The sequence below is a fragment of the Penicillium riverlandense genome, assembly GCF_028828495.1.
Source record: "Penicillium riverlandense strain IBT 135883 chromosome Unknown utg000006l_segment0_segment0, whole genome shotgun sequence".
Classification (NCBI taxonomy): Eukaryota; Fungi; Ascomycota; class Eurotiomycetes; order Eurotiales; family Aspergillaceae; genus Penicillium; species Penicillium riverlandense.
This window is the reverse complement of record NW_026643197.1, coordinates 107,705-120,989: the sequence shown is the minus strand read 5'-3', so window position 1 is coordinate 120,989 and position 13,285 is coordinate 107,705. Positions and strand designations below refer to the sequence as shown.

Sequence of the window (13,285 nt, the reverse complement as noted above, 5' to 3'; positions counted from 1 at the left end):
GGAGGGGCTTGGTGGGGTTTAAAAGGATGTTTCTGCCATTTTTTTACCCCTGATACTTGTCAGAATTGCCTGGATACTCATCATGTCTTCTGACGCAGCTATACTCCAAGAGCACTACCGGAAATTTATTACAGGATGCCACATTCTGCACTACCAGGAGTATGCATGGCACGATTCCATTTATAACTACATCTAACGATGATCTCTTAGTGTCTTGGACGCCTATGGCCATCTTTCCTTCCGGCATCCGCAAAAACCTGACGTGTTTATCATGTCCCAGTACATTGCGCCTGCACTGGTTTCCTCGAAGGATGATCTGATTGAGTACTGGGTCAAGGATGCTGAGCCCGTGGACCCGACCCGAGGCAAGGGCTACTCGGAGAGATGCATTCACAGTGAGCTTTACAAAAAGTATCCAGGTGTGAAGAGCGTCATCCACAGCCATTCGGAGGCTGTTGTTCCATACACGATTTCTGGAGTCCCAATGCGTGCATGTTGCCATATGGGAGGGTTTGTGGGTATGTACTGGCCTCGAAAAGAAAAAGAAAAGAAAAAGTTTAAAAAGCTCTCTAGGAACCCAGACGCCTAACTTCGATATCGCCCACCATCTCAAGCCGACCGACAAGAAAGACCTGCTAGTCCGGAATACTCATCTTGGTGGTGCTCTGGCTTCACACTTTTCCACTGGTGATTCGTCAACCCCGGAACATGCCGTAGTACTCATGCGCGGCCATGGCTTTACTGTGCAGGGTGAAAGCATTGAGGAAGCCGTTCTGCGGGCTGTCTATACCCAGAAAAACGCCAGCATCCAGACAACCGCACTCTTGACTCGCGCGGCTCATGCGAACGGACGATTTTCTTCTGTCCCTGAGATCAAATACCTTGATGAAGGAGAGATCCAAGGAGCTACACTGATGACACAAGAGTCCGTATATAGACCCTGGGGGCTATGGGTCAAGGAGGTGGAATCCCATTCATTCTATGTGAATAAGGAGGTTCAGTGACGCCTGCAGTAGCCATAGATATAAAATGGATTTCGTAAATGAGAGGTAGTACTCGCTTAGCATGTGGTCTACGTAGAGCAGTTGGAGTGGCATGTTCAAATGGTGCTTCTTAGGCATGACGAAACCTATATTTCGCGTCTTTTCCTCAAACTCACCTCAACTACTCCGGCGTGTCGAAAACTCTAGAAGAAAATTTATTTTTTTTACTTAGGTGTGAGCTAGCTCACGAGTGCATTTCTAGTAGTTACCGACATTGTTGGATTCAATCTGCCGGTTTTCCATGCACGATGTACTACGTAGTATAGATATTCTTGGAACGGTGGAGGCGGCCCCAGCGGGCCCGATCTCCCGGTTCCCCCCTGATTTCATGCCTCGAACTCCAATCTCCGTCAATGGACCATCGCGACGCCGTGCAGCAAGTGGCAACGCGTGTTGCTGACTTCCACCGCCGCCGCCAGCCATTTCGCATCTATCATGGTGCGACCAACTCCACACGCCCGTCTGGCCACGCCGCGTCCAATACTGTGAGCACCGCTGCTTTGACGCGTGTCTTGGAGGTCGATGGAACGCGTCAGACAGCTCTCGTTGAGCCCAATGTCCCCATGGATGCCCTCGTGGCAGCCACTCGAGCACACGACCTGGTCCCGCTAGTTGTCATGGAGTTTCCCGGCATCACTGCTGGCGGCGGTTTCTCCGGCACGTCTGGGGAGAGCAGCTCATTTCGCGAAGGGTTCTTTGACAATACCGTCAATTGGATTGAGATGGTTCAGGCGGACGGGCAGGTTGTGAAAGCGTATAATGATCGCGCTGCTGCAGAATCCGAGATCCAGGACGCCCGATCCGATCTATTCTGGGGCGCAGCGTCCTCATTCGGCACCCTGGGTGTCGTGACACTCCTAGAGATCCGCTTGAAAAAGGCTTATCCCTTAGTGGAACTCCAGTATTACGCGGCCGCCGATATGGGGGCTGCTCTGCGCATTTTCCGGGAGGCCGCAGCAGATCCAGCCACGGAGTACTTGGACGGCATTGTGTATGCGCGGGACCACATTGTAGTCTGTGCAGGGCGGCAAACGGAGCAGGCATCCGCATCCCAATTGCAGCACTTTGCCGGAAGACACGATGATTGGTTCTACCTGCACGCTCAACGCATTGCCCCGAAGCCACTCGGCCACCAGCCGGCCCCGGCCCCGGTGGTGGAGTACATCCCATTGACCGATTATCTGTTTCGCTATGACCGCGGGGGTTTTTGGGTCGGCCGCTATGCCTACCGCTATTTCCGCGTGCCGTTCACCTCTGTCACGCGTTCCCTGCTTGACCGGTTTATGCACACTCGGGTCATGTACCATGCCCTCCATGTCAGTGGCCTTTCCCGTCGGTATATCATCCAAGATGTCGGAGTGCCCGTTCCTGCAGCCGCAGAGTTTCTGGATTGGCTGGACTGCCCCGAGAACTTTGGGCAGTACCCGATCTGGCTGTGTCCACTCCCCGCTGGCAGCGCGGGAGGGCTGATAGGACAGACGATTAACGCGAGCCCCCACCAGGATCAGACAGCCCTGATGAACTTCGGGGTCTGGGGTCCCGCCACTACAGCGGATCCGAGCCGGTTCAGGTCTCAGAATCGCCGACTCGAGCAGAAAGTGCAGGATCTACGAGGGAAGAAGTGGCTGTATGCGCACACGTACTACACAGAGGAAGAGTTCTGGGCCATCTACAATAAGGCCGAGTACGATGCCCTACGCCACAAGTATGCCGCAGAGTACCTGCCGAGCTTGTACGACAAAGTGCGCGTGCAGGAGGCGGATCTGCCCGGCGCTGGGCGCGGGAAGTTCGAGGCCGGATGGAGGGGGGCTGTTAAACGGACTCTGTGGGACGTCTGGCCCTGCAGTGGATTGTACGGGGCGTACAAAGCATGGCGCGGAGGGGATTATCTCTTACAGAAAGAAAGCCCTGATCAGGGAGACCCGCCGAGGTAGAGAAGCATCGAGAAACTGTACATAACCATTGGATGTGAGTATATCTTGACCATATAAACGCATTTCCGTCGTGAGCCCCAACGCCAGAGGGCATCCTTGCCTCACATGCAAAAGATCCAAAAATAATCCCGAACATGAAACATCGCCGTCTCACTCCACCACAATCCGCCCTTCCAAACGGGGCGAGATTCCTGATGTCCAAGCAGGCGTAAACTCGCCTTCACCATCCATTGGATCTAGTGTCGTTGGCTGCAGCCCGGCATGGCGCATCCATTTGCGTACCACTCGCCGCGCCAGCTGCAGTCGATATTCCTCCTCCGCAGATGATCGCGCAGGCAGGGTGACATAGTTGATCGTTGGTCGTGGTGACGTGAGAATTTCCGGGTCTTCGTCCGAGTCTGAGTCCATGGCATCGCCATTGGTCCCGTTGGCCGCTGGCACTGCCATATCAGCCTTGTCGTCGTTCGGGAATCTCCCATAATAGTAAGCACCCTTAGACGTCCTGCGCAAAGTTGGCCGACAGCCCAGTCGTCGGCCTGGCTTCTCGGACACGGGCGATGACATCGCGGAAGGTGGTTTCAGCCAGCCTTCGCCATGCAGGTTACGGTGCACGGAGCCCCAGTGTCGTTTGAGACTCGCACTCCAGCGGTGCCATTTGCCAAGCACCTTGAGACTCAGGAAATACTGGCGCAGAATCGTACTGATCAGCACGCCGTTTTCCTCGCATACGATCTCTTCTACCTCACCTCCCTCGGCCTGAACCAGCAGAGATGAGAATCCGTCCTTGCCACGCGCCATGTACCCACGCGTGGCCAAGACGTAATTTCGTTGTAGGTGAATGGGCTCGCCTCCGATGCGGGCGAACGTGATGCGTGAACCTGGAGGAGCCGACAGCGTATAGCCAAAGGCAATGTTTGATACCTGTGGGAATCGTCCCTCGAGTGCGGGAAGTTCGCTCACTCCGTTTTCGAGCGCGTCTAGGATCGCCTGGCCCCGCAAGCGCAGTAAGACCACCGGGTCTTCGAAAGGGAAGCAATTCAGGAGGTCTTTAAGCCGCAAAATACCCGGTGGGTAGATCTGGTCGCCGCGGATGGTGCCACCGGCCATCATCGCGCAGTCTGCTGCATGATAGAAACGCATCAAGTCGCAAACAAAATTGCCAAGGTTGGACTCGCGCTGCCGCACAGTTGTAAAACGGCCATCAAGAGGGGTGACGGTATACCCGACCGGTTTCTCCAGCTTCGCCTGCAGGCTAGATGTGAGCCGGGAGACCATGGCCACCGAGGCGGGGTCTTCGGGGATCGAGTGAACCACATCCCGACGGACGATATTGAAGTCCCATCCAGACTCCCCGTCTGATTTTCGGAAGACCTCAATGTAGCTCAACTGCTTGAAATCGGTTCCCGAACGCAGAACGTGAGTACCGTTGACGACAGTATGGGCATAAAAGTGATCATGCCCGCCAAGGATGATATCGACAAGACCAGAGGGCAGGTTCCTCGCCAGTTTGAGGTCGTTGGGTTCCCGTTGGTGAGTGACGACGACGATAAGGTCCGCCCCCTGTTCTCGAAGAGCTGGTGCGAGCTCTCGGGCAGTCTGAGAGGCAGATTGGTAGATCAAATCCGGGGGAAGGACGTTAATGGTCCCAAGCCTGGCAACATATGAGTATTTCATGCTCCTCAGAAGGTCACCACAAGGCCCACTGACCATTCTCTTTCTCCGAGTCCAATCACGCCAACCTTGAGTCCATTTGACGATGTTAACATGCACGTCTTGCCACAGTCGGCGATTGGAACGCCTTGCCCCAATGCCGGATCGAGGACATTGGCCAGTAGCCAGGGGAAATGACACTGGCTTGATAGATGCCGGAATTGGGTCACGCCGAAATCGAGATCATGGTTCTGGGGATGTTAGCGCGGACTGATAGACATCCCGATGGATCCGGACGGTCGCCATACTCACACCCACACACGCCACACTGGTGCCTACTTTATTCAGAAACGGGACCATGTGTCTGCCCTTGGTAATAGTGCTTTCGAGGCTCGGGTTGAAGGCATCGCCGGAGAAAAACGTCAGGATGTCGGGTTGCCCCGCGAACCGAGGATGTGATCGGTAGTAGTTCACGAGGGATTGGAAACGAGAGACACCACCGACGGGTTCTGCAGACCCAGATCTACGAGAGACAATTAGAAAAGGCCCGCGTCGTGACAGGGGTGTGTGGTGGTGATGGTGAGGCGCAAAGCGCACATACTCGACATGGTAGACATCATTGTAGTGGATCAGCCGCAGATCCGGGGAGCCAGTTCGGTCGGAGGCATACGTGACGGAGAGACCGTCGGCGTCAATGCAGGACATGGAATTGCAACTCACGGGGGGCGGAGGGAAGGAGAGAGCCAAAGGAGAGGGAAGAGAGAAAGTTAGAAGAAGGGAATAGGAAGGAGACCGAGGAAAGAATGGCAGAATTGAAGGAATGGAGGGACAAACATGCGGCCTAAGAAATCAGGTGTCTTCTACAGTCCACTATAGAATCATGCCATGCCAAATCCATCAATCAATGGTCGAACAAACGCCTCACGCCATGCAAATAAAGAGGTATCCCCACAAATATAAGCTAAGAAGTGCAATAGAAAGATGAAAAGCGCTGCCATCACAGCTTCTGTTCCGCTACCGTCCACCGGCGCTTCATCCCCGTGTCGCGGTCTTCTAGGGCCGGCGCACTCCCCCACAGGCCCCGCTGAGAGAGCGTACGCTGCGGTAATTGCTGGGCCCATCTGGAGTCACCGGTCAGCTCGGAGCCATGGGAGCCCTGGCTCGCGGTTCGCGGATCACCAAAATTGGGCACAAAGTCATCTTCGGTGTCGTCCACTTTATCGGCCGGCGATGAAATAGAACCCCAAAGGCCTGACGCACCCCGTGGACCAGTCAATGGGTGCGATGCAAGAGCCCAGCCGCGGGGGCTGCTGGCGGACCCCGTTGACCCGATCGTGAATGCGCCCGGAAGGGGGATGGGCGGGAGCCCAGACGGTTGCGATATGTCGGAATCGGAGGTGGCGAGAGTGGATGCTGGGGAGCGGATGGAGACGCTAGCGATGCAATCTGGGACGGGTTGACGCCCGGACGCAGGTGATCGGTTGACGCCATGAGCTGCAGGACATATTCCTGTGCGACCGACCCATCCTTCCGGGGACGGCTGGACGAATCACTGGCACTGTCCGACGTGGAGGAAGGTCGGTCAACCCCTCGGTCCCGGCGCACTGCCATGGTGAGCGAGGCCGTCCCGATATCGAGAAAGGCCGAGTGGCCGCTCAGCGAGCTGATCAAGGCATTACAGTCAGCGCCGTGGGTAACAATGACTAGAACCGTTTGTGGCTCAGGCTGGGCTTGAACGTCATGGGTTGACTGCGAATAATGCGACAGATTGGAAGCGGACGGCGGGTGCTCTGGGTACCAGTCCACCATCCGTTTAAAACCGGCGTGTACTCGTTCATGCATCGTGCTCCACTCCTCCCCGTACTCACCACCGGTGCCCCAACTCTGCGGCGGGCGCATACTGTCCCATTGGTAATCTATTTGGGTGCAAGCGTCTCGTGCATGCGTAACATACCCTATCGGTATTGGGTCCGACGCGGAGACGGCGTAGCCAGGTGTCGGGGGCACGTACCCGCCATCGACAGAAGGCGACAGATCCGTATTGATGCGACTCAGCGTACTCTTACCGCGGGCCGTCTCTATGGGGCTTCGCAGAGTATCATAGGTGCTGGCACGCTGTCGCGGGCCTTGCTGGGACAAGGACTGAGAAGCCCCGTGGCCCGTCAAGCGGTGGCCATCGTCGTCACTAGCCGGAGAGATGGGATTTGAGTGATTGCTCCAGCCTCCGGGAAAATGCCCTGAGGATGAACGAGCGGATCTATCGACCGCGGCCGTGATGCCTTCGCCGCGACGCAGCAGTTCTGCCTTGGCGGCCGCAACCATGCGCTCGGAGCTGGGGGGTGGTGTGATGTGCTCGAAATAATCCGGAGAGAGCCACTCGCCAAGAACAGCGTCCACCCGCAGGAGACAGCGAGGACTGACGGGAATGGTCTCCGCGGGTCCAGGAGTCGGGCTGGTCACTCCTGGAGTGTCACCACCCGGGCGATGCTGGTGAATGCCGGCACTGAGCGCGATGGCCGTTTGGAGACATCGCAAATACGGAGACGTGTGAATGACGATTCTGTATCGGTGGGACAAGGCCGATGGGGACGGCACCGGTTTGGAAGTCGACTGGGCCGAGGTCGGAGGACTGCCCGAGGGCTCTACGCCTGTGAATTCACGAGCTTGCAAGAGGCTCGCAATCCGAGCGCCGAGAGCGCGAGACTGAATCCAGCCACCGTAGGAGAGAGGCGGATCGTAGGGTGTTGGGGAGGTGAGATGCCAGTCCTTGTCCGCGGCATCAAGACGCGCGCCATGCCTAGTGGGGTGTCAGGTCATTCAGTGTCTGCAAGGCACCGGGGAGGAGATAGCTATGCGCAGTACCTGGCGATGAACACGATTGGCGGTGATTTATCCATTGCGAAAAAGGTCTCCTCGGCTGCTGACAGCTGTGACGTGCTGCTGTAAAGCAGTGACGTGCTCTTGCAAATAATGTCTTGGAAGGAGGAAGAGAGGGGCATATGCCGAGTCGAATGATAGACTGCAGAAATTCACACTAGCTGTAGGGTCGCAGACAGACAGACAAAGGCAGCGCCAGCAAGGCCCGTCAGTCGGGCAGCAAGACAGTCATCATTATTGCCGGAAACGCCATGTCAGAACGAGAAAGAGAAGAAAAGGAAGAGGAAGAGCATGTGATGGATGGGCTTAGGTAAGACGAGGGATTGATCACCTGATGGCGCCGAAGTATACCCGAAGTATAAACTACGACGACGTATAAAGGACACCGGTTAACACCTTTGCCATAATATCAACCTGTACATACTGATCACCACGAGCAGAACTTATCCTCATTTCTGCCTCGGGCGATCAGGCACCGCCACCATCAAGGATCGGCTGCATCCCTCGTTGCCCTACGGTCAACTACTCCATCTCCTGGGATCTGCGGGGACAGTGGAAACGCATGTCAATGACGTTGGATGCAATACCCTGCGTAATACTTATATCACATATGGGCATTGTATTTGGCTGCCTTGGCTGGGTAGGTTGCTTTGCTTCATGTTGGTGAGCTGGAGACAGACAGGTCCGTAACAAGCCCCGAGGTGGTTATGACTCGTGACTATATGATGTCTTAATTTGATCCTATGAAACTAAGGAACAGATGTTTTGGTTTTCAACGGACGTCCCGAATAGCGTGTTTGGTCTACCCTTGACCGGTTTCCGGTTTGCCATGTGGATCAAGGGGCGTGGGAGTTAGCCCTAGATGGAATGCGTGTGTCACTGAGTACGGAGGGACACGGCACTCGCATTCCACTGACATCAACTTGTATCTGTATCAATGCCCTTGGGTGGGGATTTTGCCTGATTTGCGAACCCTGTCCTGCTTCTCACCACTCCTTGGCCTGCTCTGATATCATGATTGTCGTGTCCTCCACCACCACAGAGAGATTCAGTAATGGATCGACCCCTTCTGACATGATCGTCCCGCAGGAAAGGGTCTTCCAAAGGGAGCTCCTTAGTCTCCAAAAAGTATATAAAGAGGTTGTCCAGCGCCTTTCCCTTTTCCTCATCTCCGAATTCTCAAAGACATATCGGAATACTGGCTCTCCGAAATACTCCTCTTCACGTTTTACTTTTCGACTACTTCATCATGCACCTAGGACTGTTCTGTTCCCTGTTCGTCGGCGCCGCAGTTGCTCTGCCTCATGGGCCAAGCCCGACGCAGCACAGCTCGGCGAGCACAATGATTCATCCCACAAATTTTTATCCACGAGTAAGAAAGCCCATGAATGTAGGCTTGTTTGTCCACTGACCACAAAAATACTAGGATATGGAGCATCCTATGTCCTCATCCACGATGATGTCAATGCCCATGAAGCGTACCACCATGCCCGCCATGCAGGTCACCCCCACCAGCTCGATGCGCGCGGAGAAATACATGTTTCCGTAAGGATCACTCATGCTGATTGAAGTTTGAAAGAAAGAATGCTCATGTTTGGGTCAGGTACTAAGTTATCAGATGAGACCAGACTTAAGGATTGGAGGATGAAGGCTTGAGTCGACCGGGTGTCTGGAACCAAGTTGACTGATATGTCCGTCGATATGTTACTTATGTTACCATCGGAATTTATGAATGAATTTTTTTGATTGGACGTCTTTATTTTCTAGCCTTTTGTCTAGCCTGTCTATCATGCTGGTTTTGATAGCTCGCCAAAATAAACATCTAACCCATAAAGAAACCTACAGTACACCATGCTCAAGCAGTAGACTCCAACGCACCCCAACCGCCGCCGCCCGCCGTCATAATGACAACCCGGTCGTGGATATTCACAGCTACCGTGTTCTTACCACCGATATTGATCCGGCGCTCCTCGCCCGTCTCAGGGTCTCGCGAGATCCACAGGTTCAGACCTGGCTGAGCGTCCTGGCCTCCCTCCAATCCATAAGGTCGGTGCACACGCCGCTCCGACAGAATTGAACATTGCATGGGCGCAAGGAATTCGATGTCTCGTACCACACCCTCGCCGCCAGGATTCTTGCCCTGGCCGCCCGAACCCTCGCGCAGAGTAAACTGCCGCAGCATGGTCGGGTAGCGCTTCTCCAGGATCTCTGGGTCCGTAATGCGCGTGTTGGTCATATGGACATGAATTCCAGACTCACCTTTCCAGGATGGACCAGCGCCGCTGCCACCTGCAATGGTTTCGTAGTATCCAAATCCGGGGGTGATCACCGCGCCTGTTGCAGGGTCGACCTTTGGATCGGTGCCGAAGGTCAAGTTGTTGCAGCAGCCCTGGGATGCAGCACAGGCTCGGAAGGCCTTGAGCACGACATCCGTGATACGCTGCGATGTCACCACATTGCCACCCACTACAGCAGCAGTCTTTGTGGGAGACAAAATGCTGGGCGATGGAACACGTATATCAATGGGCGCCAGACACCCCTGGTTCAGCGGCACATCGGCATTGATCAAGCACCGCAGGCAGTAGATGATTGCTGAGTGCGTGATAGCAATAGGTGCGTTCCAGCTGCCGTACACCTCGGGGCCGGTACCGTCAAAGTCAAAGACGGCCGATCCGTTGGAGCCGTCGATGGTGATCTTGAGCTTGATAGGGGTTCCATCATCCATGTAGTCAACCGCCTCCAATGGCTGCCCATCAAACTTCTGATGCAAGCCCTTGAGCAGATCGCGCACGGCTGTCTCAGCTGTCGCCTGGATGGCGTACATGTACTTCTGCACGGTTTCCACCCCATATTCGGTAAATAGTCCTTGGATCAAGCTGATGCCGCGCGTGTTGGCAGCGATCTGCGCTTTGAGATCCGACAAGTTGTCGCTGATGCATCGTGCGCCAGCGCAGCCGGGATACTGGGCGGGCTTTGTAACAAGCAACTCGATCAGACGCGCCTCATCTAGAACGCCGTTGCTGACAATCTTGTCACCTTCGATGGCAGCCCCTTCTTGCCACAGCTCGGTGGACTTGGGTGGCATCGATCCGGGCAGGATCCCGCCAATGTCAGCATGATGGCCGCGAGAGGCCACATAGAACATGATCTCGGTTCCCCCGGGCCGGTCAAACACCGGTGTAATGACCTAAAAAGACAGAATCAGCCATCGAAGTTAAAGCGGCACTAGATTATCTCCTACCGTGATATCGGGCAAGTGAGTTCCACCGCAGCTAGGATGGTTGGCAACCAGCACATCTCCATCTTTCAATTTACTCAGCCATTTCTGGTGTTGGTAGCGCACCGCAAACTGCATGGACCCCAGATGCACAGGGACATGGGGTGCATTGGCCACAAGTCCTCCATCGGGAGAGAACAAGGCGCACGAGAAATCCAAACGCTCCTTGATGTTGGTGGAAACCGATGTCTTTTGAAGTGTGCGGCCCATCTGCTCAGCGATGGACATAAAACGATGACCAAAAATGCTGAGGCGGATAGGATCAACCACAGATGAGACGAGAGCTTCGGCAGGAGCGGTGGTCGGCTCGTCCTTCAGGTCGACAACAATGCATGTGTCCAGCAAGTTCGCCACCGAGTTGGGAGCAACAACAATCGTCTGCGTCTTATCGATGATGACAGCCGGGCCAGTGATGCGGGTGTGTTTCTCTAGCTGATCAAGAAGATAGACAGGGGTGATGACCCGACTGGGGAAGCCGTCGAAGTAGGCCGAGGTGGTGTTAGCGGGTGCCATTGTGACATCCTGCATGTTGGCCTCCTTCAACTGAACCAGTGGGCTCCGCTCTGTGCGAACTTTAGAAGAGGATATGGTGCGGACACGGATATCGTCCACCAGAACCGGCCGATCAGAATTGAAGTTGAATTCTCGACGATGGCGGACACGGAACTCGTCGAGAAAGTCCGACGAAGTCTCTGGCCGCAGGATCATCAAACTCGTGTCCGAACCCTCATACCGCATATTGAGGTACTGCTCGTGGCGCACTTGATCAGGCAAAAATCCTTGAGTTTGCATCTCCTTTGTTGCGACAGCCGCCATTCCGTCCAAGCGCTGGAGCAGATTGGAGTGAGAGGTCAGATAGTCAGACGACACTGGTTCTTGGGACTCCTTGACGACCTCTGCCAGTGCCAACCCGTAGGCCGACAGGACCGACGAATACCTGTGGATGATGATGCGTGAAATTCCCAGGGAGGCGGCAACAGAGCATGCATGTTGTCCACCAGCGCCGCCAAAGCAAGACAGGTGGTGAGATGCGGTTTCAAAGCCGCGAGCTTCGGTAAGGTTGCGGATGGGCCGAGCCATGGACTCGTCGGCGACCTTTAGGAATCCCAATGCCACTTCCTCGGGGGTGTATTGCGCCTGGAAGTGGCGTCGGCGTTCGTCGTTGATCTTCTGGGTCAAATCGTTGAAGAGTCGAGCGGTTGTCTCAATATCCAGAGGCTGATCTTCGTTGGGACCAAAGATGTGAGGGAAATACTCTGGCAGCAGTCGGCCCAGGAAGAGATTGGCGTCCGTTACCGTCAATGGACCGCCCTTCCGGTAGCATGCGGGACCAGGATGCGCGCCGGCCGACTCAGGGCCAACATAAAAGAGGCCATTGCGCCATGCTAGGATAGAACCGCCTCCGGCAGCCACGGTGTTGATATCAAGCTGGGGCGACTGGATTAAGACGCCGGCAACTTTCGATCCAAAGACGTGTTCCAAGTGACCGTCGAAGCGCGACACATCGGTGGAAGTGCCACCCATGTCGAACCCAATTACCGGGGTTCGCTCAGCGGGATCATAACTCGTGGCAGCGAAGCCCACCACGCCGGCTGCGGGACCAGACAGGATCGCCTTCAGCCCACTGAATTTGCGAAAGTCGACCAGTCCTCCATCGGACTGCATGAATTCAAAGCGACAGTCTTGTTGGTTTTCCAGTCCCCCTTCAAAGCTAGAATTAATCGAGTCGATATAGGTCTTGATGACGGGGGTGAGGTACGCATCTGCGGCCGCGGACATGCCTCGCGGCACAATCTTGATCATGGGTTGCAGCTTGGAAGATAGAGTGACGGAGAAGCCCATCTGCTCTGCGACTTCTCCGATCTGGCGTTCGTGATCTGGATAGGCGAACGAATGGAGGAGGGCCACCGAAAGAGACTGGTACCCCTGCTCTTTTAATCGCTGGAGCTCCGTCCGCACCTGCGCAAGGTCGAGTTCTTGCACGACACGGAACTTCTCCCCGGTCACACCCTCCACAATTCGTGCTCCAGAAAAGCAATCACTATCGGCAGCAGGGTGGCAGGGGACGACTCGCTCGTTGACCTCCACTACGCCTTCTGGCAGCACTCCCGGGCGAGCCATGGACAGATCAAAGATGGCCGGTCGCGACTGGTCGCCAATCTTGAGTAAATCTCGGAAGCCTTTCGTGGTGAACAGCACCGAGCGGGCTCCCTTGCGCTCTAGAAGGGCATTGGTCGCAACTGTAGTGCCCATTCGAAGACAGCCGATGCGGTCGAGTTTCAGTGGCCGGCCACGCGGGTGTGGGGTTCCCGTAGCCAGCTCAATAATCTGGCGGATGCCTTCGGTAGGTGCATCCTGGTAGTGTGAGGGATCCACGGACAGGAGCTTTAAGATGATGTCTGGACGGCCCGGAACAATAGCATGAACGTCTGTGAACGTACCTCCCCGGTCAATGGAGATGGTGATTTTGTCGGAGTCCGCCATGACTGATAGGGAGAGACAGA

At 55.3% G+C, this 13,285-nt stretch overlaps 5 protein-coding genes across 5 annotated transcripts; 2 read left to right on the top strand and 3 right to left on the bottom strand.

The window, feature by feature from the left end:
- Positions 1-82: 82 nt before the first annotated feature.
- N7474_006292 (class II aldolase/adducin family protein) lies at positions 83-1,004 on the top strand (the record flags this gene model as incomplete). Its single annotated transcript, XM_057197702.1, has 3 exons — positions 83-159; positions 211-518; positions 574-1,004. 3 exons carry the CDS (start codon positions 83-85, stop codon positions 1,002-1,004), a joined length of 816 nt encoding a protein of 271 aa, XP_057051142.1.
- A 392-nt stretch (positions 1,005-1,396) lies between these two features.
- Positions 1,397-2,977, top strand: N7474_006291 (FAD-binding oxidoreductase; the record flags this gene model as incomplete). Its single annotated transcript, XM_057197701.1, has 1 exon — positions 1,397-2,977. The coding sequence occupies one exon, from the start codon at positions 1,397-1,399 to the stop codon at positions 2,975-2,977; it is 1,581 nt and encodes a 526-aa protein (XP_057051141.1).
- A 150-nt stretch (positions 2,978-3,127) lies between these two features.
- Positions 3,128-5,332, bottom strand: N7474_006290 (putative 5'-nucleotidase; the record flags this gene model as incomplete). Its single annotated transcript, XM_057197700.1, has 3 exons — positions 3,128-4,628; positions 4,685-4,878; positions 4,940-5,332. 3 exons carry the CDS (start codon positions 5,330-5,332, stop codon positions 3,128-3,130), a joined length of 2,088 nt encoding a protein of 695 aa, XP_057051140.1.
- A 292-nt stretch (positions 5,333-5,624) lies between these two features.
- Positions 5,625-7,626, bottom strand: N7474_006289 (uncharacterized protein; the record flags this gene model as incomplete). Its single annotated transcript, XM_057197699.1, has 3 exons — positions 5,625-6,040; positions 6,097-7,424; positions 7,490-7,626. 3 exons carry the CDS (start codon positions 7,624-7,626, stop codon positions 5,625-5,627), a joined length of 1,881 nt encoding a protein of 626 aa, XP_057051139.1.
- A 1,733-nt stretch (positions 7,627-9,359) lies between these two features.
- N7474_006288 (5-oxoprolinase) lies at positions 9,360-13,265 on the bottom strand (the record flags this gene model as incomplete). Its single annotated transcript, XM_057197698.1, has 2 exons — positions 9,360-10,691; positions 10,746-13,265. 2 exons carry the CDS (start codon positions 13,263-13,265, stop codon positions 9,360-9,362), a joined length of 3,852 nt encoding a protein of 1,283 aa, XP_057051138.1.
- Between the last annotated feature and the right edge of the window lie 20 nt (positions 13,266-13,285).